This window comes from Grampus griseus (assembly GCF_964374135.1).
Source record: "Grampus griseus genome assembly, chromosome: 1".
Lineage (NCBI taxonomy): Eukaryota > Metazoa > Chordata > Mammalia > Artiodactyla > Delphinidae > Grampus > Grampus griseus.
The window spans coordinates 176,973,734-176,999,832 of NC_139017.1; the positions used below are offsets into that span (position 1 = coordinate 176,973,734).

Here is a 26,099-nt window from a genome sequence, read left to right on the forward strand (position 1 = left end):
AGCCTGTGCACGCACCACAACTACTGAGCCTGCTCTCTAGAACCCGCGAGCCACAGCTCCTGAGCCCGTGTGCCACAACTTCTGAAGCCTGCATGCCTTAGAGCCCTGCTCCGCAACAAGAGAAGCCACCACATTGAGAAGCCCGTGCACTGCAAGGAAGAGTAGCCCCCGCTCGCCACAACTAGAGAAAGCCTATGTGCAGCAACGTAGACCCAACGCAGCGGCGGGTGGGGGGGGGGAGTCATAGGGATTTGCTGGCTTTTAGCTTAACTACAATGAGATACAGTAATTTCTCTATTATATTGCTCAGATGGTATTCAGTAAAACCATCTGGAGTCTCTTGTGCAAAGCTACATAGCTAAAGCCAGTTATTTGAAGGCAAATTAGTAGCAACTTTTAATATAGGGCAGGTTTTGGCAAACTTTTTAGGCCAGATAATTTTTCACGGTCTCTGTTGCAACTATTCAGCTCAGCCATTGTAGTACAAAAGCCACAAGCAACATGTAAATAAATGAGGTGGCAGTGCGCCAATGGAACTTTACTTGAGGACACTGAAATTTGAATTTCATTTAATTTCCACACGTCAGGAGATATGACTCTTCTTTTGATTTATTTTTTAGCCATTTAAAAATGGAAAAACCATTCTTAGTTCTCAGGCTGTACAAGAGCAGGTGGCGGGCCAGATTTGGCTTGTTGCAGACTGCAGTCTGCCAGGCCCCGCTGTAAGGGAGGGCGTGTATGTGGTTAGATTTGGCTTCCTACAGGACTTCAGATACATTTAGAGAATTCATGCAGTGTTTTATAAACTTCTAACAAAATTCCCCCAAGCTTTTCGTGTCTTCTTGGCGGTGGCTTTCCAATCTTAAACTTGCATGCTCAACAAAGCAAGTTAACGGAAGGTTGGATAGATTGATGGAACCATTAAATTATTAGCTAAGACAATTGACTTGGTCCTGGGATTATTTCTTATCCGCTTTGCATGCTCCCCCGCCCCCCATCTTATTTCATTGATTGAGATGAATGATTTTTAAGCAATTTAGAGTTGAAGTTAAGTAAATACGTGAGATATGTAACTCTGGTCATTCAACAGATTTTGATATATTTGCTTAAAGTGAATATATTTGAATATTGATCAGAGACTGTTTCGGTTTGTAGAGTCATTTTATACTATAGCATTTTTAGAATGGGTTGTCCCAGGTAATTCTAGCTGGACCCGGATGAATTTACTTTCGCTAGGTTTACAGTCAGGTGTCTTCTGTAACTGTACAGGTTACTGTCTCTTCACTGACCACCAAAGAGCTGGAGTGCTAAAGTGGTGATCTTCCTTTCCCGTGTATGTGACCAGAACCCTTATTGATTAGTTTTTTTCTCCTGTGGTATTTTCTTTAAAGTGGTCATACAGTGATTTTATAAAGCTGTCATCTTAAATTTGACTTTGTTGGCTTCAAATAGAGCATCTCTTCTGTGACTTGACAGTTGGGTTTTTTTCAAAGACACCAGATGAATGTGACCACATGGTTACTGGTGGTCTGGCCTAGTAGCTGCTCAGTAATCCTTATGGGTGTGTTGACGTTTGCTTGCATCTGGGGCTCATCTGGGGGGTTCTTGCTGTTGCTTAGTAATCTCGCCTGGTTCTCAGAGTGCTCACTGTAAGATCATCTCTGATAAAAGCAGAGTCGAGTAGCCGTGCCCCCCGGAATCTCTATTTATTCCTTTCCTCTTCACTAAAGCAAGATTACTTTAATTTTAAAGTATGGGGGTGGGGGTTAGGCTTTCATTTTTCTTCCCACTTTTTCCTTCACCATTTATCCAAGAAAGAATTTCTTTCTTTCTCCACAGATACAAAGTCGTACTGCCAAAAATAAGTTCGGTTTTGAAAGAGGACAAATAAAATAGGCCGTAGGCACATGAAAGAGGATCAAATGAATGTACTGAAAAAAACATGGAGGACAAAAAAGAAAGAAGAAGACAGTGTTAGTGCTTAGCACCATTCCTCTCAGAGATCAAAGTGCTCAGCGGTGTGGATTCTGTCGGCTCACAGCACTCCGAGGGGCTCTTGCCATTCCATTCACTCAGGAGGAGACCGGTGTATAACTTTCTCTTTCAAGCCGGTGCTAGGGTTGGGCTATAAAGGAAGAGAGAGCTTTGTCCTTTAGGCATCATGAATCAAAAGGAAAACAGAACTCCTCGGCAGCCTCTCTGTGTAAATTGAGACTGTAGCATTTCCCTACCCAAACCAAATTTATTCCGAGAAGAGATGGTGGCATCTTCACGGTTGTAGATGTCTGTGTTGAGGGTCCAGCATTACTGCACTGCTGCTGTTTTTGAATTCTTGCTTTGGCTGCCCCTCATTCCTGCCTTTCAAGCTAAGCTTCTACAGCTGTTTATTTTCTTTTCTTCGTTACGTTTATCAGCAACCATATAGTAATACTGTGTTAGTATCTTGAGTGGAGTATTTTTGAGTTGTCCTTGTTCCCAGGTTAAGTATTTTTGGCTGACGCTGGTATAAAAGAAAAAGCTCCAGATTGAAATTGGAAGACTTCAGTTTGAATCCTGGCTTTACCACATAGTTTTGTGACCAAGGTCAAGTTTGTTAACCTTTGTGCCACCTTTTTAACAAATTTATTTAAAGTCACATGATTAAGTGACAGAACCCAGAACTGGTTTTATATCCAGTAAGGTACAGAGCATGAAAAAGCCTCTTGCAGAGAGAGTATCTCACACTCAGTAGTATGAGTAGTGCTCATGAATCTGAATTGGTTTCTTAAAAGCATAAAAGGAAAAAAAGGAAAAGTGAAATTCAGTATAATTCTGTATTAAGTTATTGGTGGTACAGTGACGTAGCATCCACTTATTTTATTTCTCTGTGGCCTCTAGGGTGGATTGTTTGGATACTCAGCACTTGAGGCATGGGGAGGAGTGTTCAGCTCGGAGCCATTTGTAGATGCTCTGAGAATGAGCAGATTAGTGTGTAGCTTGCAATTTGTTTGCCATGATAGTATTTTTACCCTAAGGATAATACTTTATTGATGATCGAAGAATCAAGAGCGATTGCTTTGTGACTGGACTCTGAACATGTGGCCTGGACAACACTTTTGGGCTTACTGTGCAGCTGTAACAGTGAGTTCTCAAGCATTGACTGTGCAGGGCAGACAGGAGATCCTAACGCTTCCGTCGGCTTGAGGGCTACTTTCCAGCCTTCTGATTATCTGCTTCCTATTGGGGAAAAAAATACCCAAGGTAGGTTACAGGTTACAAGGTATCATTTCACCTAGGAATTCATATTAATAGGAGTATGTTCTAGAGTGAATTTACCAGAAGCCCAGGGCCAAGAAATCCTAAACTAGGTCTTTAGGGCTTCTAATTGCCCTTTTTCCATTCCAAATCAATTTATCTCCTTCCTTTGTTACGGGAAGCTAGCGTCACATATGTGTAGTGATTGAAACAGATTAATTACGTCTTGGTACAATTCCCCAACCATTCCTCAGAACTTAACAAAGTTCCTTTAGTTTCTGCAAGTTCCCTAAGGGGTTTCGTGAAGTCTCAGAGCTCTTAGTTTTGCAACTTAAGATTCATTTCCTGGCTTTAGTCTACAGTTCTTTTTATATGTGAAATAACTCTGGCCTACGGCATTTTTATTGTTTTGTCTGTACATGCTTAGTACTTCATTAGACACCATAACTTGTCAGTCCCTTATTTCTTTATTCATTCATCATTTAACACATTATTGAGCTGCTCATCCTAGGGGAAGGGCTGTGGAGGTGCTGGGAGCACCTAACTGAGTAACACGCTCTCTCTGCCCTTGAATACGTCATAGTCTTTTAAAAATTCTTCTGTTCGGAGCTACTTTTGGGCACATAGAAAAGTTGTAGGTACTGAGTTTCCATGTATCCATCTCCCAGTCTTCATTTGTGTGAGCATCTTATGTAACTTCGGTACAGTTGTCAGGAACAAGAAATAGCATTAGAACAATACCATTGAACTAAAGACCCTATTTGAATTTCACGGATACCTTACTTTGTTACAGCTGCTGGAAGCAAAAGACCATAGCCTGGGTGGCTTATAAACAACAGAAATTTCTTTCTCAGAGTTTTGGGGGCTAGAAGTCCGAGATCAGGGTGCCAGAGTTCTGGTGTGCAGACCGCTGGCTTCTCCCTGTGTCCTCACGTGGCCCAGAGCAGAACCACGAGATTCGTTGTACCCCTCCCCTTTTCTTTACTGGTAACTTCTTTCTTCAACAGTGAAAAACTCAGTTCTTATTGTTTAAAAAATATATATATATATATATATATTTTTTTTTTTTTTTTTTTTTTTACGGTATGCGGGCCTCTCACTGTTGTGGCCTCTCCCGTTGCGGAGCACAGGCTCTGGACGCGCAGGCTCAGTGGCCATGGATTACGGGCCCAGCCGCTCCGCGGCATGTGGGATCTTCCCGGACCGGGGCACGAACCCGTGTCCCCTGCATCGGCAGGCGGACTCTCAACCACTGCGCCACCAGGGAAGCCCTAAAATATATTTTCATTTGCTTATTTTTATCCAATTCTATGGTACACATAACTTAGTTTCAGAATTTGTAACCCATGTGCCTGTGAGAAGCACGTTTACTGACTACATTTTTGTCTTTAGTCTTATGTATAGTATATAGGCAAGAGCCTGTTTTCTACAGTTGCTCAGGTCAGTTCTGTTTTTCGTTTTTCGTAGCTCCTTAGGTGTGGTTGTGTTACTCATTTGTAATATAGCTGGGTTCATTCTTTAGACTTTGCATTCTATTTTTGGTTCCTCTTGGTTGATTTGGACTGTCTGTTTATTTTCTGGGTAAGGAAGGGTTTGTGAACTATTGCTGTGGCTCACAGGGTCAGAGCTATAAGAAGATACAGTCTTCAGCCCCCCTACCTGCTATAGATGACTGATGCTTTTACTTCTTAATTTATCCTTCTTGCATTTTCTTTTCACAAATGAGCAAATACATGTCTATTTTCTTATAACTTCTTCTTTCTTATGTGAGGGGTAGCATACTATAGATAGTCTTTTGTGCTTTGCTTTTTTTCACTTAGCGGTATGTTCTGGAAGTTGCTCCTCAGAGCTCATTCTCCTTCATAGCTGTGTAGTACTCTGTTTTGTGGGTGTACTGTGGTTTCTTCACCTGCTGTCTTGTGTATATGCATGTAGGTTGTCAATGAGTGAGTTTGAGCATATTTTTGTCTATATTTTTGTGAATTGTCTGTTCATGTCTTTTCTGTTGGGTTGTTGTCTTTTTGTCTCTCACTTTTTAAAAGTTCTTAATATGCCTGTTGCAAGTATTCCCTCAGGACTTTGAGTCATAGTTAGAAAGCCTTGCCCTACACCACTTTTTAAAGATAAATTCTACCCAGCTGCCCCAGTACCATTTACTGTCTTTACCTCAGTGGTTTGAGATGCCACCTTTGTCATATATTACTTTCCATATGTATTCTGGACTTGATATTCTATTTCCTATTGTCTAGATATGTGCTAGCACTACACTCTTAATTATAGAGGCTTTATAGTATGTTTTAATGTCTGATAGGGCTAGCTCCCCCCCTTTTTAGTTATTTGATTTTTCCACATGAATATTAGTAGAACTTGTTTTATTCCATAAAATAGCTAGCTGGTGTTTGTATTAGGATTGCCTTGAATTTATAGATCAAGTTTGGAGAAATGCTATGTTGAGTTTTCCTATCCAGGTGTTTTCCCATTTGTTTGTATTTACTTTTGTGTCTTTGAGGAGTGTTTAAGAATTTTCCTCAAACATTTAAGAAAATTAAATTTAAAAGTGGAGAGGCAGAGGGGCTTCAGTGGAAGTAATGTTGTATATTGTTATACTTAGAGCAGTCGCTAGAAAACTATGTGGAGTGATAACACTCGGAATACCATAAATAAATCAAGATGAAATCCTAAAAAAATGTTCAGATAACCCACAGGAGGGCGAGAGAAACAAGAACTAGAAATAGAAAAGAAACTTAAAAAAGAAAAGGTACTATGCCTGTCATTAATCAAATGGCTTACAATAGACACGATGCTGACCTGTCTCAAAATCTTTTTTCCCCTTATTTCCGGGTAAGAGTGACAGTAATAGCTGTAAACAGACAAGCTACTGTAAGCAGTCTTTGTGAGCTTGTGTACCTCTTCACGAGTTTCTTTGAGGTTCGCATATGTCTGGGGGTGTATGAAGACTCGCTCAATTATGGGTACAGTTTAAGGGAATGAATTTCTGGGCCACAGTTTCCATTTGTATTTCTCTGCTTGCCTGAGGAGGTTCTCTCCTCTTTTTCATCCCCTTCAGATGGCCTTCTCCCACCAGGCACAGGACTCTAGATGGTGCAGTGCCCAGGGCGTAACTGGGGGGCGTCACAGCAAAGCACTACTTGAACAAGTCTTTTCCAGGGAGCCCTTGTTACTGCTGAATAAAAGGACCCTAAGACATGGTGCTTCCCTGTCTTTAGTCTTATTTCTGGTAACAGTGAAGATATGGGGAATGCAGAACCTGAGGAAGCTGGGAAAGCAGCTGTTTCAGCAAGGTGGACATGATTGCAGTTTTCTCTTAACAGTCTCTCTGCCTCCATTTCACAAACTGTCAAATAATATACTGTTGAGCAAGAGCATGGTGAAAAGAGAGCCCTGGAGAAAGACACTGAGTGCTTAAAATGGTACACATGTACACACTTTTACTTTAAAGTGTAAGCACTACTCTTCAGCAAGAGGCGATATGAAGAATATTTCAGAACGGATGGCAGCCAGTCAGAACCAGCCACGGTCAGCCTCCCGGCCCCTGTCAGCCCTGTCTTCCACTCTGCTTTGCTACTGCGGGCCCCTTACCCGGCAGGGATAGACACTTCCAAGAGCCACAGCTATATGCTAGTGACTGGTGTTTTATTTTCTCCCAATGCTTTTTTTTTTTTTTTTTTTTAATATACAGAAAAATTCAGATTTTAAGTTTACATTTCCATAAATTTTGGCAAATTTGTTTGACACTAAACAAGGCATGGGATATTCTCATCATCCCAGAAAGTTCCCTTCAGCTCCTGTTCTCTCTAAACTTCCCACCCGGAAACAACCACTATTCTGATTTCTCCTACCATAAATTCCTTTTTGCTGTTCTAGAACTTCATATAAATGGAATCATACAGTATGTAGTTTTTTTGTGTCTGGCTTCTTTTACTCAACATTTAATTTTTGAGATTTTTCTTGATGGGTTATGTATCAGTAGCTCTTTTCTATATGTTGTTGTGTAGTAATCTCATTGTAAATTATACAATACTTTGTTTACCCGTTTCTTTGTTGATGGACATTTGGTTTGTATTTAGGCTAGTATGAATAAAGCAGTTATGAACAACAACAAAAGCACAGTGAAGGAAATAATAATGATAAAAGCAGAAATTAATGGGGAAAAACATTAGATCTAATTAATCAAATGCTTTAAGAAATTCTAGTATTTTATTCAAAAATACCTTATGGGGCTTCCCTGGTGGCGCAGTGGTTGAGAGTCCGCCTGCCAATGCAGGGGACACGGGTTCGTGTCCCGGTTTGGGAAGATCCCACATACCGCGGAGCGGCTGGGCCCGTGAGCCATGGCCGCTGAGCCTGCGCGTCCGGAGCCTGTGCTCCGCAGCGGGAGAGGCCACAACAGTGAGAGGCCCGCGTAACGCAAAAAAAAAAAAAAAACCTTATGGCCAACTGGGATTTATTCCAGGCATGCAAGGTAGGTTTACTGTTCAAGACTCTGTTAACATCTAATAGCATGTTAATAAGTCTAAGGAAGAAACCTGTCTCCTAAGCGATGATTATGATACGGTTATTCTAAAGCTATTTAATGGGAACACCTGGGAGGCTTTTCCACTAAGGTCAGGAACAAGGTGAGGATGTCCTTTATTTCCACTACTTTCCACATTTTTATTGTATTAGAGGTGCAACTTAGAGGCTTAAGAAAGGGTAAAGAAAAAGTGAAACTATGTGTATTTGCAAATAAAGTTAGCATGTTGGGAAGACCTCAGAGAATCAGTGATTAAGCTCTATCAAATGCTAAAAAATTTTGTTGAGTAGCAGGATATAAAATTAACATACAAAGATCAATACCCTTCACATAACCAAACGGGAAGCAAATAGAGGACACAGTGGTAGATAAAATCCCGTTTATTACAGCTTCATAGTAGTTTATCATATGATAGCCTTCTCTTCCTACTGCTTTGGATTTTCCCTAAGCCAGTTGTGTTGCCCTTCCCTGGGAACATTTTGGCAGTGTTTTTGATGGTCACAATGATGTGTGTGGGTGCTCTGCGGTAGAGGCCAGGGATGCTGCTAAATACAGGATAGCTGCCGACAACGAAGGATTGATGTCTAAAATGCCAGTAGTGCTGAGACTGGGAAACCTTGTCTTAAACATAACTGATTTCCAATGCTTGTGTTTAGAATTGTGGGTTAGAGGAGTTTCTATGTGTTTAATTAATTAATTATTCAAGTTTAAGGATAAACTTAAATTTGAGTAATAACCAAGAATAATAAAGGAAGAATTGCTTTCCTTTAGTAATGGACAATGATGAAGTAATTGATTTTGCACAGCGCGGAGCAGTGTACAACGTTTCATAGACTTCTCATTTGATCTTCGTAATATTTTTATGAGATAGGTATAATAGATGTACTTATCTCTGGTTAACTGATAAAGGGACTTACTTATTTCTTCTAGGCTTCAGGGATGAATCATTTCTGATAGATGGGTGATTAGTTGCAGAGCGAGTGCCTAGTTCATCTAAAAAGTTGTCTTACCTGCCTATCCTTTTCCAGGAGCTCATTTTAGTTCCAGTTAAATACTAGAAGGATAGGTCCTGGGCCTGGAGAGTTGATACCTAGTCCATTTTTTCCTTTAATTGTATCGTGTTACCTACAAATCAGTGCTTCCAACAGAACTTGCCACGATGATGGAAATGTTATATAAATCTGTGCTGTTTGAGATGGTAGCCACTGGCTACATGTGGCTATTTAAATATACATTAATTGAGATTAAATAAAATTTAAAATTCATTTCTCTTCACTTATACCAGCCATATTTTAAGTGCTCAATAACCCTCCATTATCTTCTAATCAGTAGTATCCAAAGGAACTTGAAGAAATCAGTAGTATTTTTGTTTAATTTTTAAAATGGAGATTGTCTCAGCTCATCTTATCTTCTGCCCAGTACTGAGGCTTTGGTCGCAGATTACTTAAGCCCTGTGGGAAAGGAGGATTTTTAATTGCTTTTTAATTTGTTAGGAAGTGAATGAATGTCCATCCCCATGTTGATATCCCTCAGTTTCTTTCACTAACACCTTGGCGATTAGCACATGTGTGTGTTGTTGACGTGCCAACTCATGGAGTCCTTCTGGGAATGGAATGCCTGCTCACGCAGTGGGAGGTCACATCCCTGGAAGCATCTTGCAGGTTCTGTTGATGTGCCTTTGATCCTCCAATTCCATCTACTCTAATCATAGCCTTTGGCTTCCAGTTGATGTTAAAGTTGCTTCCTGTAACTGCTGAGGGAGTTGAAATTCTGAAAACCTCCCTGCCTTCTTTGGAACCCTGGAATTTCTCTCAGCACTCCTGTATGTATGTAGGTGTGTGTAGTGGGATGGTGGGTCCTACTGCATGGTATAATGTAAATGACATTTATATTTGGTGCGTGGAAACGCTGCTTAAGGAGTTGTGTAGTATTGTAGAGTTTTCAGCTATATTGTGGTTTAACTTTTGTTAGTAGATGAACCTGGAAACCTTACTGCTCTAGTATTTCCATGGGAAAGCATTTTCCAGCTTAGTCAGTTAATGTTACCTGAAAATCTGGGAAGTGTGTGTTTGTATATTAGAACCCATCTATATGTTTAAAATTAAAATTTCTCTAGGTTTTAATTTCCAAGACAGTTTATTTCTTCCACACTCAGAAGAAAAATATTTAACAGTTACACATTCTCCTTTTCGTAAGGTAGCAGGAAGAAAAGGCCCATTTTGCTTTGATGATTTACAGAGACTTTAGATGGATTTTTTTTTTTTTTGGTAAAGTAATGTAACTGTGGTTTAAATTTTTGCCCATCATTTCTAGTTTAATATCTTTTCATCACAATCCTGCCCTCAATTTGTCTTTGTGGTTTGATTAATTTTATTCTAAGACTAAAAGGCTGAGATAAAAGCAGTTAAGTTGTAGGTTAAAGCAGTCATGAAACAAAAAAATATAATATTGGACATTTTCTTATTTTGAGGGGTGAACTCCTGTGTTTCTGAACAGATACTTAAACAGTCTGTAGCCATGTTCTGCGTGTTCTTAGAATACCATGGATTTAGTTACATCTTCCCCCACCTCTGCTTTTCTAGTAGTATTATGGTTTGCAAAGCTGTTGAGGACATTACTAACATTTTTTGTTCATTTATTTTCAGAGGGAAGTGCAACATCTCCCATTTTTCTGACATATTTGCTGCTAGAGAGTTTAAAGCCCGAGTGGATTCATTTTTCTACATATTAGGCTACAACCCTGAGACGAGGTAAGTGAGTCACTGGGTCCCACTCCGTGAGAACTTTGGCTTTTTTCACGTGCCTGGGTATGTCTGTGTATACTTCTGGGCATATACTGATAAGATGGAAAAAAAGACACAAAGTCCTGTAGTAAATAAACCTCTTTGGGAGGAGTTGTAGTACTTAATGTCTTTGGTGTCTTTAGCAGCTTATTGTTTGCTTTTTTGTTGTTGTTAAGAAAAGGAAAAGTAAGACAATTTGGGTTTGGAGAGGGCAAGAAAAGACAGGTGTTTAGTTGGTGTGTGTTTTGAACTTATTATGAATTGTACCCTCATGCCCATTCAGTCAAGCCTTCCATACCTTACTGAAAACACCTAGGACATTATGGAAAGTTCGTTGATTAGTAATTTGTTCACTTAATAAAACCCCAGGAGCACTCACTGAAGTACCTCTAGTAAGACTGCTGGTATGAGATGGACACATCCAGTTCTCAACTGTCTTGGTAAGATCTATATCACAGGTAGAATTATTATTTTTTAAATGAAAAGCAATAGAGTCAAAATAATTTAACAGAAAGAATTCTTTGTTTATGCCTCTGATAGGCTGTAGTTTTAACTCAGCCCATGGAAGAACTTCTGTAAGAGTATATGTGTTCATATTTATCTTGTATCAATCATGTGACTGTTTTATTAAGGATTTGAAAAAACAGAGAAGGTTATTAGGCGATCAGGTAGTCTGTGCACAGGACAGTCAGGACATAATCTAAAACTATAAGGACTGAGAAAGAAATAAAAGATGCTTGGCTCAAGGAAGTTAGTAGAAAGAAGTACATTAAGTATAATTGGCAGATGGGTACCGCTTGAGTGAAAACCTCTTCATGGAGGATGCTGAGAAATTATATGTAAAATTTAGAATGTTGCTGTTCAGACCGTCAAACTAGGGTCAATAAAAGGCAACATATTCTTTGTTGTGGTTGTAAGAGGCTGCATAAAGCTCTATTGGGACATATACATGTGTCTCTCTCCATATATATACTAGACAACAACTATGCTCACCTTTTTTGCTTACCTTTTTTTCTTTAAAAAACAGTGACTTTGAGCTTTTGTTTTCATTTTCAAAAGTATGCCCTATTCCAATGGCAAAGAAGCTGATCAATGGTAATATTTCAAAAGCATCTTATATTGTGAAATGTTTATACTACATATGCATTTATTAACTGCCTGGACATGTCTTCCTGTTGCCCAAGTGAAGTGTTGGACACTCAGAGTTGGATTTCTGTCTGGATACACAGTAGCCTGTTATTTCAGTGATGCCATATTTATTTAACTATTTGATAGATGGCTGTCATATTGCACAAGTTAGGTTGTTTCAGGGAATTGACCAAATAGCTTTTGAGTTTTAAGTGTTTAGCTCTTGGGTTCATAATAGCCAAGCAGGTTTACTTTTCACTAGTTTTGGTTATACACCTGTTTTTGCTGAATGTTCATTTAAAGTGATATGTAACTTATCTGTGTAAGCTGGAGACTCACACAGGTTCTTGTCTCATTTTTTATTGTACGTTACTGGTAGTCATTCAGAGTGATACTTCCCATCAGTTTTGTTTTAAACTATTGGTTAGGCATGCGATAGAGGAATATATTATTACTTATCTCACCCGAAAAAGCAACACAGAGACATACCTGTAGCAGCGTGTTTACAGGATCTGCATCCTGAAGCACTTCTTTAGTGCTTTGACCTTAGTCCCGTTTGTTCATTTCTGTGGCTCTGTTCCCCGAGTCCAGCTTGTGCTTGGCATAGTGGAAGTGCTTGGGGGTTGTTGGATGAATTGAAGTGAACAAATATTTGAATGTCTGCTTATTAGTGATAAGTCTGTGGCAGGTCTCAACCTTCTCACAGAGTGAGCGTGAAAATTTGCAGTGATGAAGCCAGTGTGGCCCAAGCTCACTGGCTTCACCATGAGCACTACTTTCTACCTCTGAAGTTTGGGGTTTGGCGCACACTTCCCATAGCTGCCCAAATTATCAACACTGTGTATGTGATTTAACAGAGTATAGAAAACTGTTTCCTCCACCTGGCTTATGCACAGCCCAGTCCTTCGAATGCTTGGGGTGCATGCCCTTGCAGAACTTACCTCTGTTTCTGTCTTTGTTTCAGGTCTGTGAGGGATGGGGCAGTGTGATGAGCTGGTCTCCCTCATTTTAGATGAGTGAGACTAGCATGTAACTGTGGCTGTGTGGTGCTGTGTGCTGACTTGTTTTGCCCTGAGTCATCTGGGGAGGAATGTCAGACCGTTCTAATAATCTCGTGAGATGGCGCGTTGATCAGTAAGACCACTGGAAGTTAAAGAATGGTGATTCTGTGACTCCAGACTTTGACGACTGTTCCCCTCCCCTTAAATAACGTGTGAACTCTAACTGAGCAATTAAAACTGAAGTTTAAGATAGAGTTGTTTCTCATAGCAAATTTTCTGATAGTAGTTAAAAGTTGACTTATGTAATTTTCCATAATTTTTTTAGCATCTTAGCTGGCACTGAATGATTGGGGTTTTTTTTCCTCTCACATTTATCACAGATCCTTTTAAAACCCCAATATCTGGCTACCTCCCCCCCACCACCTACTTATTTATTATATTTCTGAATATCGTGCCTTATCAGGGACCTGGTTGTCCAGAACTTTTTGGTTTGGTTGGCGAGCTAGTGGGGAACAGACTTTTATGAATTCTTTGGTCCATTGCCTTTAAAATTTGGAGAGGGTGGATTTCTTGTAGTCGGCATAGAATTACTTCGGTGTTATTAGGTATAAATTTATATTTCATTAATTATTTTTTTCTACTCAGAGTACTGATCATTACTATAAGTAAAGCATCCACAATAATACAGGTTCATAATCTCTTATTTTCAATTCTGAAATCTGAAAGCTCTGAGGATCAAAACATTTTTATGCTAAGTTGGGTGCTGAAATTCATTTGACCCTGAGGTCAAACTTGACCTGAACTGATGTGAGACTTTTTGTATTCTTTATTCAGTTCACTTTGTGTGGATTTGCACAGCTTTTACTACAAAGGTACCGATGTGATAGAATAGGGATTATTGCTCAGACACTGCTGTGGCATTACCCTGGTATATTCCCTGTAGTACCTTCTAAATCCAAAAATTTCTCAATTCTGAAAATCTTCTGGTCCTAAGGATCTTAGCTTAGGGGTTGTAACGCTGTGTTCCTGCTACCCACGACATTTAAGGAGCAAAACTTGGGCAAAAAATGTGGGGGCAGATGTTTCTAGCTTCAGGTAGAATTCAGGCTACGGGGGGCTGGTAGGTGAGAGAGGGCTTGAACCTTTGGTAATTGGGCTTTGCTTTTGGAATTTGTTTTGACGCTTCTGCACTCAGGGAGTGTTCACTGTTGCTCAATAAATAAGATTCACTCCAAATTTACTTCTGCAGTCAGCATACTCTGAACATAATGTCATCATGTTCTCATTTTCTTTGAAGGGTATGATCCAAAATCTAGTGAGAAACTTTAAAGTCAATAAATTTCAGCTCAGAGGTCTTAGTACATAAAGCCAGTAATCCTTATACATGAACTTGACCAAAACACCAGCATACTTGGTTGAACTAAAGTAGGTTGGTTCAAAACAATAAATAAATAAGGTAGGTTGGTTCTAGCTTGTAAAAAGAGCTGAGCATAGAGACCGGTTACATCTGTCCTTTTATTCTCCTTGTTGCTTTTTTATTTGTCTAGTACCTCATGGCCATTTAATCTGACTGCTTGATCCTTTTAAGACCAACAGCATGGAAGGATCTCCCCTTTTGGACGCAGGCAGCCTGGGTTCTGATTCTGTGCTCCCACTTCATCTTTGTGTCCATGGGTAAAGGTTGTACTTCCTGGACTGTGTTTTCCTCTTTAATAAAAATGGGGAAACAAAAACAGGGTAGCTTTTGTAAACTGTCATGTTTTTTTGTTCCTTTTTGGGAATTGCAAAAATAATTATAAATTTTCTTTTGAAGAAGAGATTGAGAAGTATCTTTTTTTTTTTTTTAAACTCCGTAAAATGTTAAATCCAAAAGCAAAATATGAACTGCTTCCCCAGATGTCTTGATCCTACCAGGTAGACCATTAACCATCTGGTTGTTGCTGCTGACATGTGGAGGTCTGAGCACTGGGGATTCTTGCCTCTGCTTGGAATATCAATTATAAAGTTCCTTGAATATATACGGTTGCTAAAAATGTAGGGTAAATTTCTTCACTGACCATGATGAAACTGACTCAACAATTAAAATAAATACGTGAGTAGTGTTGATGGGAAATAATACATTTCTACAGTCAGGATATTTTATTGAAAATTTGAGAACCAAAATTGAAAAAAAAATTTTATTGAGAAAGAGGTTTGGGCTTTTTATAGCAAACGAGCCTGTCCTCTTTGTAGCGTGGAGGGTTTACTGAGTTTTTGGTTGTCCTTTCCCCCATCTTCCCATCCCTCCACCTCTGCAGGTTCGGCCTATTAGCCAGTGCCTTTTTTATTGTGCTTTGACCTTTTCTGAGTCTATACCTTTCATTTCTTAGGAAAGTTCTCCTTACCTTTCTGCCTCAGGCCAGTGAGTTAGGAGGGGAAAGAAGTAATAGTGAATGGAGTCCCAGTAAGGACAAGTTTGCAGAGTGGCTACTTGAGAGGAGGTGCTTTTATTTTTAAATTATTAAGAGTGAATTTTACCAGGAACCAGTCCCTTTGTTTCCCTTTGCTAAATAAGAGTTCCTTGGGTCCCTAATGGGCGCAGTGGTTAAGAATCCGCCTGCTAAGGCAGGGGGACACGGGCTCGAGCCCTGGTCCGGGAAGATCCCACATGCTGCGGAGCAGCCACAACTACTGAGCCCACGAGCCACAACTACTGAAGCCTGCGTGCCTAGAGCCCATGCTCCACAACAAGAGAAGCCACTGCAGTGAGAAGCCCGCACACTGCAATGAAGAGTAGCTTCCGCTCGCCGCAACTAGAGAAAGCCTGTGTGCAGCAACGAAGACCCAATGTGGCCAAAAAAGTAAAATAGAATGTAGCATTCTGTGTATAGGTGGTCGCGGAGCAATCCCGCGCTCTAATGCTAGTTTTATGTAAGTGTCAGTGGTCTCATCAGAGGCTTGGTCTGCAGCATGAAAAATCTGATTATATTCTTGGTTCTTTGCTTCTTGAACATGAGCCTTCTCTTGTTTAATCAGGTGGAAAACAAGTTGAGGGCTCAGATCTCATCTTCTGTCTTACCCAGGAGAGAATGTCCCTGGTCACCTGTGATCACCTGAATTCACCTGTGCCCTCTCTGCTTTTCTTCTTCTTCCAGGAAGCAGGTTTTTTTTTTTTTTAAAAGCAATATTGAGGCTTAAGTATTATTATCCTTATATTTAGAAGTAATCATAAACCGAGGCACTTGCAAGAATTTATATATACAATCTCCCCCATTACAGTGGCAATAATGTTACTGATAATAGCTATAGTTAGTGAGCACTGTGCACCTGGCACTGTGCTGAGTGTTTTACTTGTATGATTCATCTTTCTTTACTTCGTTTTGAAACAGTCTTGACCATACAGAACAGTTGCCAGTGCACTAGAAGATCTTTGCTTAACTGAACCATTTGAAAATAAGTTGTCACCATGAGGCTATATCACACTCTAATACTTCGTGTATTTCCTGTGAACAGGGGCATTTTTCTTGCATAACCACAATATAGCCTTCAAAATCAGGAAATTACCAAGTAAATATTATTGCCCTGGAATTCTCAGACCCCACTCAAGTTTTATAACAAAAGGCTATAGCAAAAGGAATCCAGTTCAGCATTATGTATTTGGTTGTCATATGTGTGTTTAGTCTCCTTCAATCTGGAAAAGTTTCTCAGTCTTTCCTTCACTTCATGACATTGGTACTTTGGAAGATTATATAGGCTAATTATTTTGTAGACTGTCCCTCAGTTTGCATTTATGATGTTTTCTTATCATTGCATTTATATCGTCTATCTTTGACAGGGACAGTACAAAAGTCATGTGTTCTTTTTCCTGCATCCGTTAGGTGCTACACGATTCTCGTTTGTCCCACTGCTGGTAATGTTCACGGTGATACATTGAATAAGGTGGTGTCTGCCAGGCTTTGCGATTGTACAATTTCTCTTTTTCCTTTTATAATTTTTTTTTTAAATCGGGTTATAGTTGCTTTACAATGCTGTGTTAGTCGCTGCTGTACAGCAGAGTGAATCAGCTATATATATACATGTAGGTACATATACCCCATCTAGGCCACCACAGAGCACCGAGCTGAGCTCCCTGTGCTGTACGGCAGGTTCCCACCAGCTATCCGTTTTACACCTGGTCGTGCACATACGCCACTCCCAGTCTCCCAGTGCATCGCCCTACCCCCACCCGTGTCCACACGTCCCTTAGTGACCATTCTGTAGGTGGTTGTTTTGAGACCCTGTAGATGCTTTCTTCCTCATCAAACTTCGAATTATTCATGTATCCATGGCAGGGTGGACTAATGGAGTTGTTCATAATCTGTTACTACCATTTTGAGGTCAGATTGTGCCAAATTTTGGAGAATGATACTTAGGAACCCAGATGTGATGCTCGGTATGCTCATTACTTTGTATCACTGTTCTCAGGCCTTCTGCATGAACAGAGCTTGGGGGCTGAGGGGAAGGGAGGTAATGCACACTTTTACATCTACTTCCATATCTGTGTGTATGTGTATCCATGAGTTCACACCAAATTTTCCAACTCTAATCCAATAATACAAGGTTCCTGCAAGTTTTTTTTCCCTTTTTCCTTATTTGTAATTCTCACCTTTAACAGTAGAAAACCTCATCTCATTGTCCTTAATATCTTTACTTCCAATTTCCTATCCCAGACTCTGCTCTCTCTCACACATGGATGGGTTTTGACATCTTAAGCTGTATTTTTAGTAGGTTTATCTGTGATATTTCTTAGTCCACCTCAAGGAATCAAATTTATAACATCATCTGTTCAAGACGTATGCGATAACAACTACTACTACCATGAAGTGAATGCTCACTCTGTCCTGGATTGTTTAGTTTTTAATTCCCGTAAAAGCTCATTGAAGTTGGTATTATCTTTATTTTATAAATGAGGAAAAGGAAAATCGATATTATATTAAACAGCTGCCTAAGGTTAGTAAACAGGAAATCCCAGCCCTGTTTGACTCAAAACCTTGTGCTCTTAACTTCTATGATTTCATCGTAGATTGATTCATATACAGCGTATTTTCTTCTGGCTGTGTTAGAAAATAACTTTTAGTCTTTCTAATGAAGAGAAAAACACGTGCTTACCAGAAAATAATGACAAATTCAAAAATTAAAGAAGCAAACTGTTATAATAATTCTATAACCTATATTTGTGTTTTTCCTTGAATATACATCTTTGTGCACCTGTATAGGTATATGTGTATGTTTTAAGATTATAATTAAAATATTGTTTATACATAATTTACAAATAATCACGCATTCCTCTATTCGTTCATCATCTTCTGTTTTGAACATAGTACCACGTCATTAAACGTTTTACAAACATTTGTAATGAGCACCCTGTATACACCATCATATGGATGTCTCATAATTTATCTGCCCTCATATTATTGAACATCTATGGGTTTTCCATTATTTAAATAACATGGTCAAATAACATTGTGACCATCTTTTTTCAACATGGATATTTATACTTCGGCTGTAAAGTGACAATCTAGATCTCCCTTATCTCAGTTAATTTGGATTTGAGACATTTCAGAATTCACTTCTGTTTTAGTGAAGTCAGCTTTTCTACTCATCACAACTCATTGTCTGTATAGCTTTTGGGGGTGAGAAGCTAGAGCTGGATACGAACATTTTCTTGTTCACTTTTCCTCTGTCATCACATTTGCACTCTCAGAACATTTACCTGTGACGGCAGGTACTGGAGACAGTTGGGATGAGAGTACGTGTATATTTGGAAACACAGCTGACTGAAGATGAGAGAACTTTAGTAAAATAGGACCAAAACCCAGATTTGATAATTCCAAAAACCGTTTGCCAGTAAACATATACAAATACTGAATAAAATACAACAAATCTTCTAAATGCAGAGCTGAGCTCGCAAGAATTAAGAGAAACTGAAAAGTTCAGCAGCCTGCGGTGAGAGGGGTCGGGCCATTTGCTCATCTTCTTCACATGGTGTCTTTGGTTTTAACACGCACCAGGTACAGGAGATGGGGTCCTGATCTCAAGGATTTAGGGAGTTGGAGCTGAGAGCCTGTATAAAGTTAGGACCATCGAAGGCCTATTCTTTTGGTGGAAGGGTGAACTAGGTAACATATCTGGAACTAGAAGGAAATGACAGGGAAACCTGTCTGTGTTTGGTACTCCAGACCAAAAAAGGAAGAGGAGGAATAGAAGGAGAACTCCCCTTATAACTCATAACTTTGGGCCTTGCCCCCAAGACAATTGGGGCTTGAATTTGTACTCTTGAAAAATACGAGACGGACTTCCCTGGTGGCGCAGTGGTTAAGAATCCGCCTGCCAATGCAGGCGACAGGGGTTCGAGCCCTGGTCCGGGAAGATCCCACATGCCGCGGAGCAACTAAGTGCATGCGCCACAGCTACTGAGCCTGCGCTCTAAAGCCCGCGAGCCACAACTACTGAGCCTGTGCTCTAGAGCCTGTGCTCCGCAACAAGAGAAGCCACCGCAGTGAGAAGCCCGAACACCGCAATGAAGAGTAGCCCCCGCTCGCCACAACCAGAGAAAGCCCGCGTGCAGCAGCGAAGACCTGATGCTGTCAAAAACAAGCAAACAAACAAATAAATAAATTTATTATACATAAAAGAAGAAAAATACAAGAACTCCAGGATGAGAATATAATATAAAAAGTGGTTTCGGGCTTCCCTGGTGGCGCAGCGGTTGAGAGTCCGCCTGCTGATGCAGGGGACACGGGTTCGTGCCCCGGTCCGGGAAGATCCCACATGCGGCGGAGCGGCTGGGCCCATGAGCCATGGCCACTGAGCCTGCGCGTCCAGAGCCTGTGCTCCGCAACGGGAGAGGCCACAACAGTAAGAGGCCCGCGTACCGCAGAAAAGGAAAAAAAAAGAAGGTCTTGTGCCAGTGAGCTGCCCTGGACACCTGACAGAAACATGTACAATTTTGGAGGAAGGACACACTCTCATTGAAGAACCTGTAGGGTATATACAGGTAAAATATCTTTGAATGCTGAGCTCACTGTCAAAAATCACAAAATGTTGGAGGAAACTATGTGTCTTCAACTTGAATCAGATAAAATAAATGGTAAGATACACATTTAAGAACTTCAGTGCTAGAACTGTCAGGAAGAGACGATATAATAGGCTTGAACGAAATAGAACTTTCATTTCTCTCTCATATAAGCAAAGTTTCAAAGGAAGCAGTCCTAGGCTGGTATTGGGCTCTGCAGATACCAGGGGCCACCTCTGTACCCTTAACTTCAGCCGTGACCTTGTGCTCAAGGAGGTGATGGAATGGTAGCCGCAACATCCAGATTGAAGGCTGGAAGAAAGAGGAAGTGGGTAAAAGAAGCATGCCTTCTCCCTTTAAAGGCAGTTTCCATAATTTGTACAGGACTTTTCCTTTTCTTCTCATTAGAACGAAAAGAAAAAAACCAGACTCACGCTTTACAGGTGAATTCTACCACCGTTCTAGAAAACAGAGAAAGAAGGTGTAGGTTCCCCAAGTTATTTTATGAGGCAAGTAAAACCTTTATTCCAAAACCAGATTGAAAAGTAAGATTTATAGGTCAGTTTTACTTACGAACATGCATTTAAAATGTTTAAATAAAATATTGGGAAATGGAATCTGGCAAAGCATTAAAAATATACTTGTTCAAGTTGGGTTTATAGAATACATGAATGGTTTAATAGTAATTTATCTGTTAACATTTTACCATTTTTTAACATACTGAAGAAGAAAGTATATACAGTCATCTTGATGTAGAAAAAGCACTTGATAAAATTCAACACCCATTCAGTACTTGCAGGGTGGGAGGTTCTTAGCAAGTTAACTGTAGAGTGCAGCTTCCTTATTCTGACGAATACTTACTGAAAACCTGCAGCAAACACTGTACTTAAAGGCAGAGTGTTGGAAATACTCTCTGTAAAATCAGAGACAATAGAAAGGTTCCCATGACCATTAAGACATGAAAATATATGAGGATCGGGAATGAAGAAATGAACCTTTATTAAAGGTGGTGCAATAATTTTTACCATAGAAAATCTGAGAAAATATGTGAACAAATGGTTAGAACTGGTAAGATAAATCAGCATGCTTACTGGATATAAGATCATTATAAATATAAAGCTCAGTTCCATTTGCACACACCAGGGACAATTTCAAAGTAACGTTTAAATAAGCTGTTTCTGAAACCTTTTCTCTCGAAGGGAAGTTAGTACTAATTAAAAGTCAAATAGAATATCTTTTTTCCAGTGAGTGTTTTTCTCTAGAGTTTCCTGAATGTTAACATTTCATTGCTAATTTTGTTTTATAACTTCTTTTTTTAAAAATTATTTATTTTATTTATTTATTTTTGGCTGCGTTGGGTCTTCATTGCTGCGCGCGAGCTTCCTCTAGTTGCAGCGAGCAGGGGCTACTCTTCATCGCGGTGCGTGGGCTTCTTATTGCAGTGGCTTCTCTTGTTGTGGAGCATGGGCTCTAGGCACGCATGCTTCAGTAGTTGTGGCTCGCGGGCTCTAGAGCGCAGGCTCAGTAGTTGTGGCACATGGGCTCTAGAGCGCAGGCTCAGTAGTTGTGGTGCATGGGCTTAGTTGCTCCACGGCATGTGGGATCTTCCCGGACCAGGGCTCGAACCTAAGTCCCCTGCATCGGCAGACTGCGCCACCAGGGAAGCCCTGTTATAACTTCTTGTTAGTAAATAAAACATTTTTCTATTTCTGGAGAGTAGAAAACACTTCAAAATTAAATCCAGGAAATTTCCATGTTGCAGCTCTTACTTTACCTTTGATAAACATAAACTTTCTGCTCACTAAACATTAAGTATTATAGTGGCAGAGTGATTATTCAGTTGGCTTTTATATAATAAACCTTTATAATTTTAGAAAGAATCTATTAGTATAATATATGCATTTCACCTGCTCAGCCCCCATTTAATGTATTTGGAAGTTTTAACCCTTCACTTGTTGTTCACTAAGGAGTAATTGGAGGAGAGAGGGAGGTCTAGGATCCAGAGGCAATGTAGATGTACCAGGATCACCGGCCTTCTGGGGAGACCTAGCAGTAGGCCTCAGAAGGAAGCACTAGGGCAACCCACGTGCAAGTTGCATGCAAATCCCTGCCGGCAGCCAAATGACAAGTTAGGGCAACATGGTGGCAGGAATGAGGTCCAGGCAGGTTGTTCAGTAAGGAAGTATCTAGTGTTCAAGACAACCAGTGGAAATAAGAAGTCCTGGGTCTTGGAGGCCTGTAAGTACTGAGTAAAGTTCCAAGGTGTCCTCAGCTCAAGACAAGGATTGGTCTGGGGAAACAGAGCCCGTTTCTAGAATTGAAATGTATGGTTAAAAGTGGCACACTGGCTCACTTAATTTTCAGGTTTTAGAGCTCCTTGATTTTCTCTGATGAGGAGGAGGGCTGATCGCATACTCTGAGGTTGGGTTGAATTTAGAGCTAGCTGGTTCTTAAGTGGATTCAGTTTGGGGATTTGAGCACTATGGAAGCAGGTGGGCAGGCAGGTCACTCATTGCCACTGGTGTGTCTGGTCTCCAGATTCCATGAAGATTGATGATTGAAGGCTAGTATAAATATTTTTTGTTTCATGTATTGAAAATTTTTTAGTTGGAATTTCATGTACATAACTTAAAAAAGAGTTACAAGGTTAGTACATAGAACTCTCGTGTATCTTCCATCCATTTCACCAATTGTTACATTTTGCCATATTTGCTTTATTATTTTATTTGCATTGATTTTAGTTTATGTAGTATTATTTAATTATCTTTTAAACCTTATTACAGATTTGCTTTATTATCTCTGTTTTTGCCCATTATTTTCTGTGTTTGCCATCTTTGCTTAATTATCCTCTCTATAGTATTTTCCTTTCCTGAACCATTTAGGAATGGATTGCAGATATCAAGCTTCTTTTCTCCCAGATATTTAAATGTCCAAGAACAAGGACATTCTCTTACATAACCATAGTATGGTTATCAAAATCAGGAGAGTTAACATCGATGTAATACCATGTAGTCTAACACAGTCCACACTCACGTTTTGCCAGTTTTTCTAATACTGACCTTCATAGTAATTTCCCCCCATGATCATGCATTGGTGTTTAGTTGTTGTATTGCTTTAATATCCTTTGCCTCTCTTTGTTTTCATAATATGTTTCCTAACCTTTTTTTGTTTTTTTTCCCCATGATATTGACATTTTTGAAGAGTATATTTTCAAATATTATTCAGTTTGGTTTGTTTGATGTTTCCTCATGATTAGATTTAGCTTATGTAATTCTTTTATGTATAAATTATGTGTAAGTGACATTATGCTCTCGGTGCATCCGATTTTTTTTTGGAAGCACAAAACAGGAGAGTTGGGGGGGTTCCAATAAAGGGGATTTTTATACTCTCCTTGACCCTAAGGAGCTTAACATCTCTTAAGAGAGTTGCGGCACCCCAGAGAAGGGTGCGGCGAGCTGAGGTGTAGCAGGAGGACAGCAGAGCTGTCTGAGGTTTCCAAGGTGCTCCTAGGAAAGAGGCGTCTCCAGAGAGGGGCTGGCTGGAGCTGTGCTAGAGAGGATGCATTCTCCACGTGGAAGAGAAGAGGCCTTGGGAGTGAGCTCCAGGGTGTGCTGCCGCTGAGGGGTCACGGGAGAAGGGGTGTCTGTCCAAGTGGTATGTAAAGGACAGCTGTGAAGACACAGTGTCAGCAAAGACAATGAAGAGAGTGTTGCAGTAGGCCGGGGTCACAACTGGGATCCAGTATCACAGAGAACAGGCCATAGGCTGTTGGTAACTTGCCCTTAGTGTCACTCAGGGCATTTTGTGGGACTGAGATTGTAGTCCCCATTTGTTGACTTGCTATCCCAATAACCGGTTTTATGCTGTACTCCATGGAACAGTTACTGTGGTTTTTCAGAGTAAAGATGAATTTATTAAATTATTATTTTATGCTGAGTACTCCAAGTAAGCTATTTATGTGTGAAAGGGCTTGGTGGTTTTGTTTTGTTTTGTTTTGTTTTTTTAAACCAGAACATTTTTTGTGTGACTAATTGTTGAAATCCTTAAGAGGAGCTGGATGTTGCAACAGCTGCCCTCTTGGGTTTAGGTGTTGTTCCTTCATGGAATGCATGCCTGAATCTGCGGTATACAGTTTTTAGGTGCCTCATTCGACCAGTCCCGGTGGTGTCTCGTCTTTCAGCTTTAGCACTCCCGCTACACTTTCTCTTTCACGTGGCAGGGGAGCCACATTTGCCACAGGTGGACTTCTTAAGGTGGTAGGCCTTAGAGCCACAGCGGCGGCACACATGTGCGTCTCATTCCAACGCTTTCCAAATGATGACCCTCCCTTCGTCATCTCGCTTCTGGTGTTTTTTTTTTTTTTAAATGCACTTTTGAAGGAAACAGTTTGGTGGTCATATTCATGCTATTTGCTGCTATGTTCTAGTTCAGTTGCTCTTGTTTTTAGAAAGTCTTTTTCTCTGGGCTGTTTCTAGTCACACACTTTTGGGGACGTGTTGTCTTACGCACCAGCCGGGAAGATGATATTCCAGCCACATGACGCTTGCTTCATGTGCTGGGTCAAAGGTGAAACCTGTTTAAGTGTATTTGGCATTTCTTGTGTAAATTACATTTTTTAGCATGATGAGAGTTTTTTATTTAATCATAGTCTCAATTTGGTTGATCTGAAAGCATAACCGGGCTCCAAGGAAGTGGAATAGGTCCTGCGTTTACTTTAGGAATCTTGAGGACGCTGAGTATCCTTCTAAGCAGGTTTTAATTTCTTCTCATTCCGTTACATTTGTGGGAAACAGGATTGGCACTGCTCTTTCCTACCCTCTCTTGTCCTTTGTAAATTTGGGGGAGTTTCATGGTCTTTCTTTTCTTTTTAAATTATAACTATACAGAATCATTTCTTGGTTTGCAAATGGAAACTAAGCCCACATACACATCCATAACTAGGATTTCTTATATGGCTGACAGACCAGCTTGCCTTTTGGTGGAGGTGGAGGTTGGGGGAGAGAGCATAAAATGTGTTTTTAAGGATTTTAACAGGAAATGTGTTGGCTGGTGCTTGGGCAGTATGAACAGTTTGTAGTGCTCAGATGACTAGGATGGTGTGGTCTTGCTAATGTGGCTTTGGAAATTGCTTCCGATTAAATTTTTAAATGAATTTAGCTTCATGGACAGTGTTACAGAGAATTGCCTAGAGTTCTGAATCAAGAGGCCTAAACTGAGATTTGTTTTGGGTGCTTGGGTATTTGTTGGCAGGGTGCTTGTTCTTTGGCCTCTTGATTTGAACTTTCATGCCCTTTTTATTGCTAGGAGTGCATTCCTTATGCTATACACCTCTGATTGGGTTAGTATCTCTTTAGGAGATGTTTTTATTTATTATTTAAGTGATTTTAGAGCTTCTTATCGAAGGGAGATTAAGCTCTTTGCCTGAAATCCAGTATTCTTTAGACACTCTGCTTGCTACATCATCCGCACTGTGTTTGTGGCTGCAGTGATACCCAGTACTCCATAACTTTGCCAGGATTGTTCGTGTGACCTTTTTCCAAATGTTTAAAGTTTTCAAAAAGAAGTTTGTGGGGTTGCTTCCCTTAGGTAGCTACTGCTGTGTTTTTAAATAGACTGCAGTATTCCTGTTCGCTAACCCTGTGTATAGTCATGCATAGCTGTGTTTTTTCATTCTGTTCCTTCTTGATGATCTCTCTGTTTAAAACATAATTTATTTATTTATTTTTAAAAAGACAAAACAGAACTTGCTGTTGCCTTGACAGAGCAGGGCATCTGTCTGCAGCCTCTCAGTGGCTCGGCCTGCGAGTTCCCTAATGTTGGCCGTCTGGGATCCCCTTTCTGCAGCCCCACTTCCCTGCACACTAGCTTGGTATGCGGGGAGAAGCTGCCTCGTCTGTTGGCTGGGCTTTATTTACGGAAACAGCAGGGTTGAGATTGATTGCGTTGAGAGACAGTGTATGGATGAGGGAGGGTCACAGCACATGCTCAGTCCCGTCAGTGTGAGGGGGAGTTTCTGCGTCCTGCGTGAAGGCTTAGGTCACAGCACAAGCTCAGTGCGAGCTCTGCGAGGTCTCTCAGACCGCATGTGCCTCCATTTTGAGTTGCTAGAGTAGAAAGGGCAGAGTTTGCACAGTAAGCGGAGGCGCAGGGCGCAGCTACACTCACCAGGGCCTCTGTTAGGCATGGACCATGCATTCAGCCCCTGCAGGTAGGCTGTCTTCCTCCGGCCTCACTGAAAGAGTGTGTTGGTTTTGCTGCGCTCTCTCACTTCTGAGGATGTTCATGAATCATTTCATCATTCATAGTGCATGTTCCTGCGAGCCTTGAATTCAGCCCTGGCTGGCCGTGTAGGTGGTGGTGCAAAGCGTGAGATCAGAGCTGAGAAT

General features: G+C 40.5%; 1 protein-coding gene and 1 pseudogene across 4 annotated transcripts in view; one reads left to right on the plus strand and one right to left on the minus strand.

The window, feature by feature from the left end:
* Window positions 1-26,099, plus strand: part of RERE (arginine-glutamic acid dipeptide repeats) — a 262,460-nt gene that overhangs the window by 90,908 nt on the left and 145,453 nt on the right. For 2 of the 3 annotated variants that reach the window (XM_082653708.1, XM_082653709.1), the window contains one exon: window positions 10,414-10,518. In XM_082653708.1, coding sequence (XP_082509834.1) covers window positions 10,414-10,518 — 105 coding nt within the window. Of the gene's footprint in view, window positions 1-10,413; window positions 10,519-25,775; window positions 25,922-26,099 lie in introns of those variants that run through there. The other variant, XM_082653710.1, reaches the window with a different exon arrangement.
* On the minus strand, window positions 23,757-24,049 carry LOC309834052 (large ribosomal subunit protein eL37-like; annotated as a pseudogene). The gene has a single exon. The product of its transcript is annotated as a large ribosomal subunit protein eL37-like (transcript).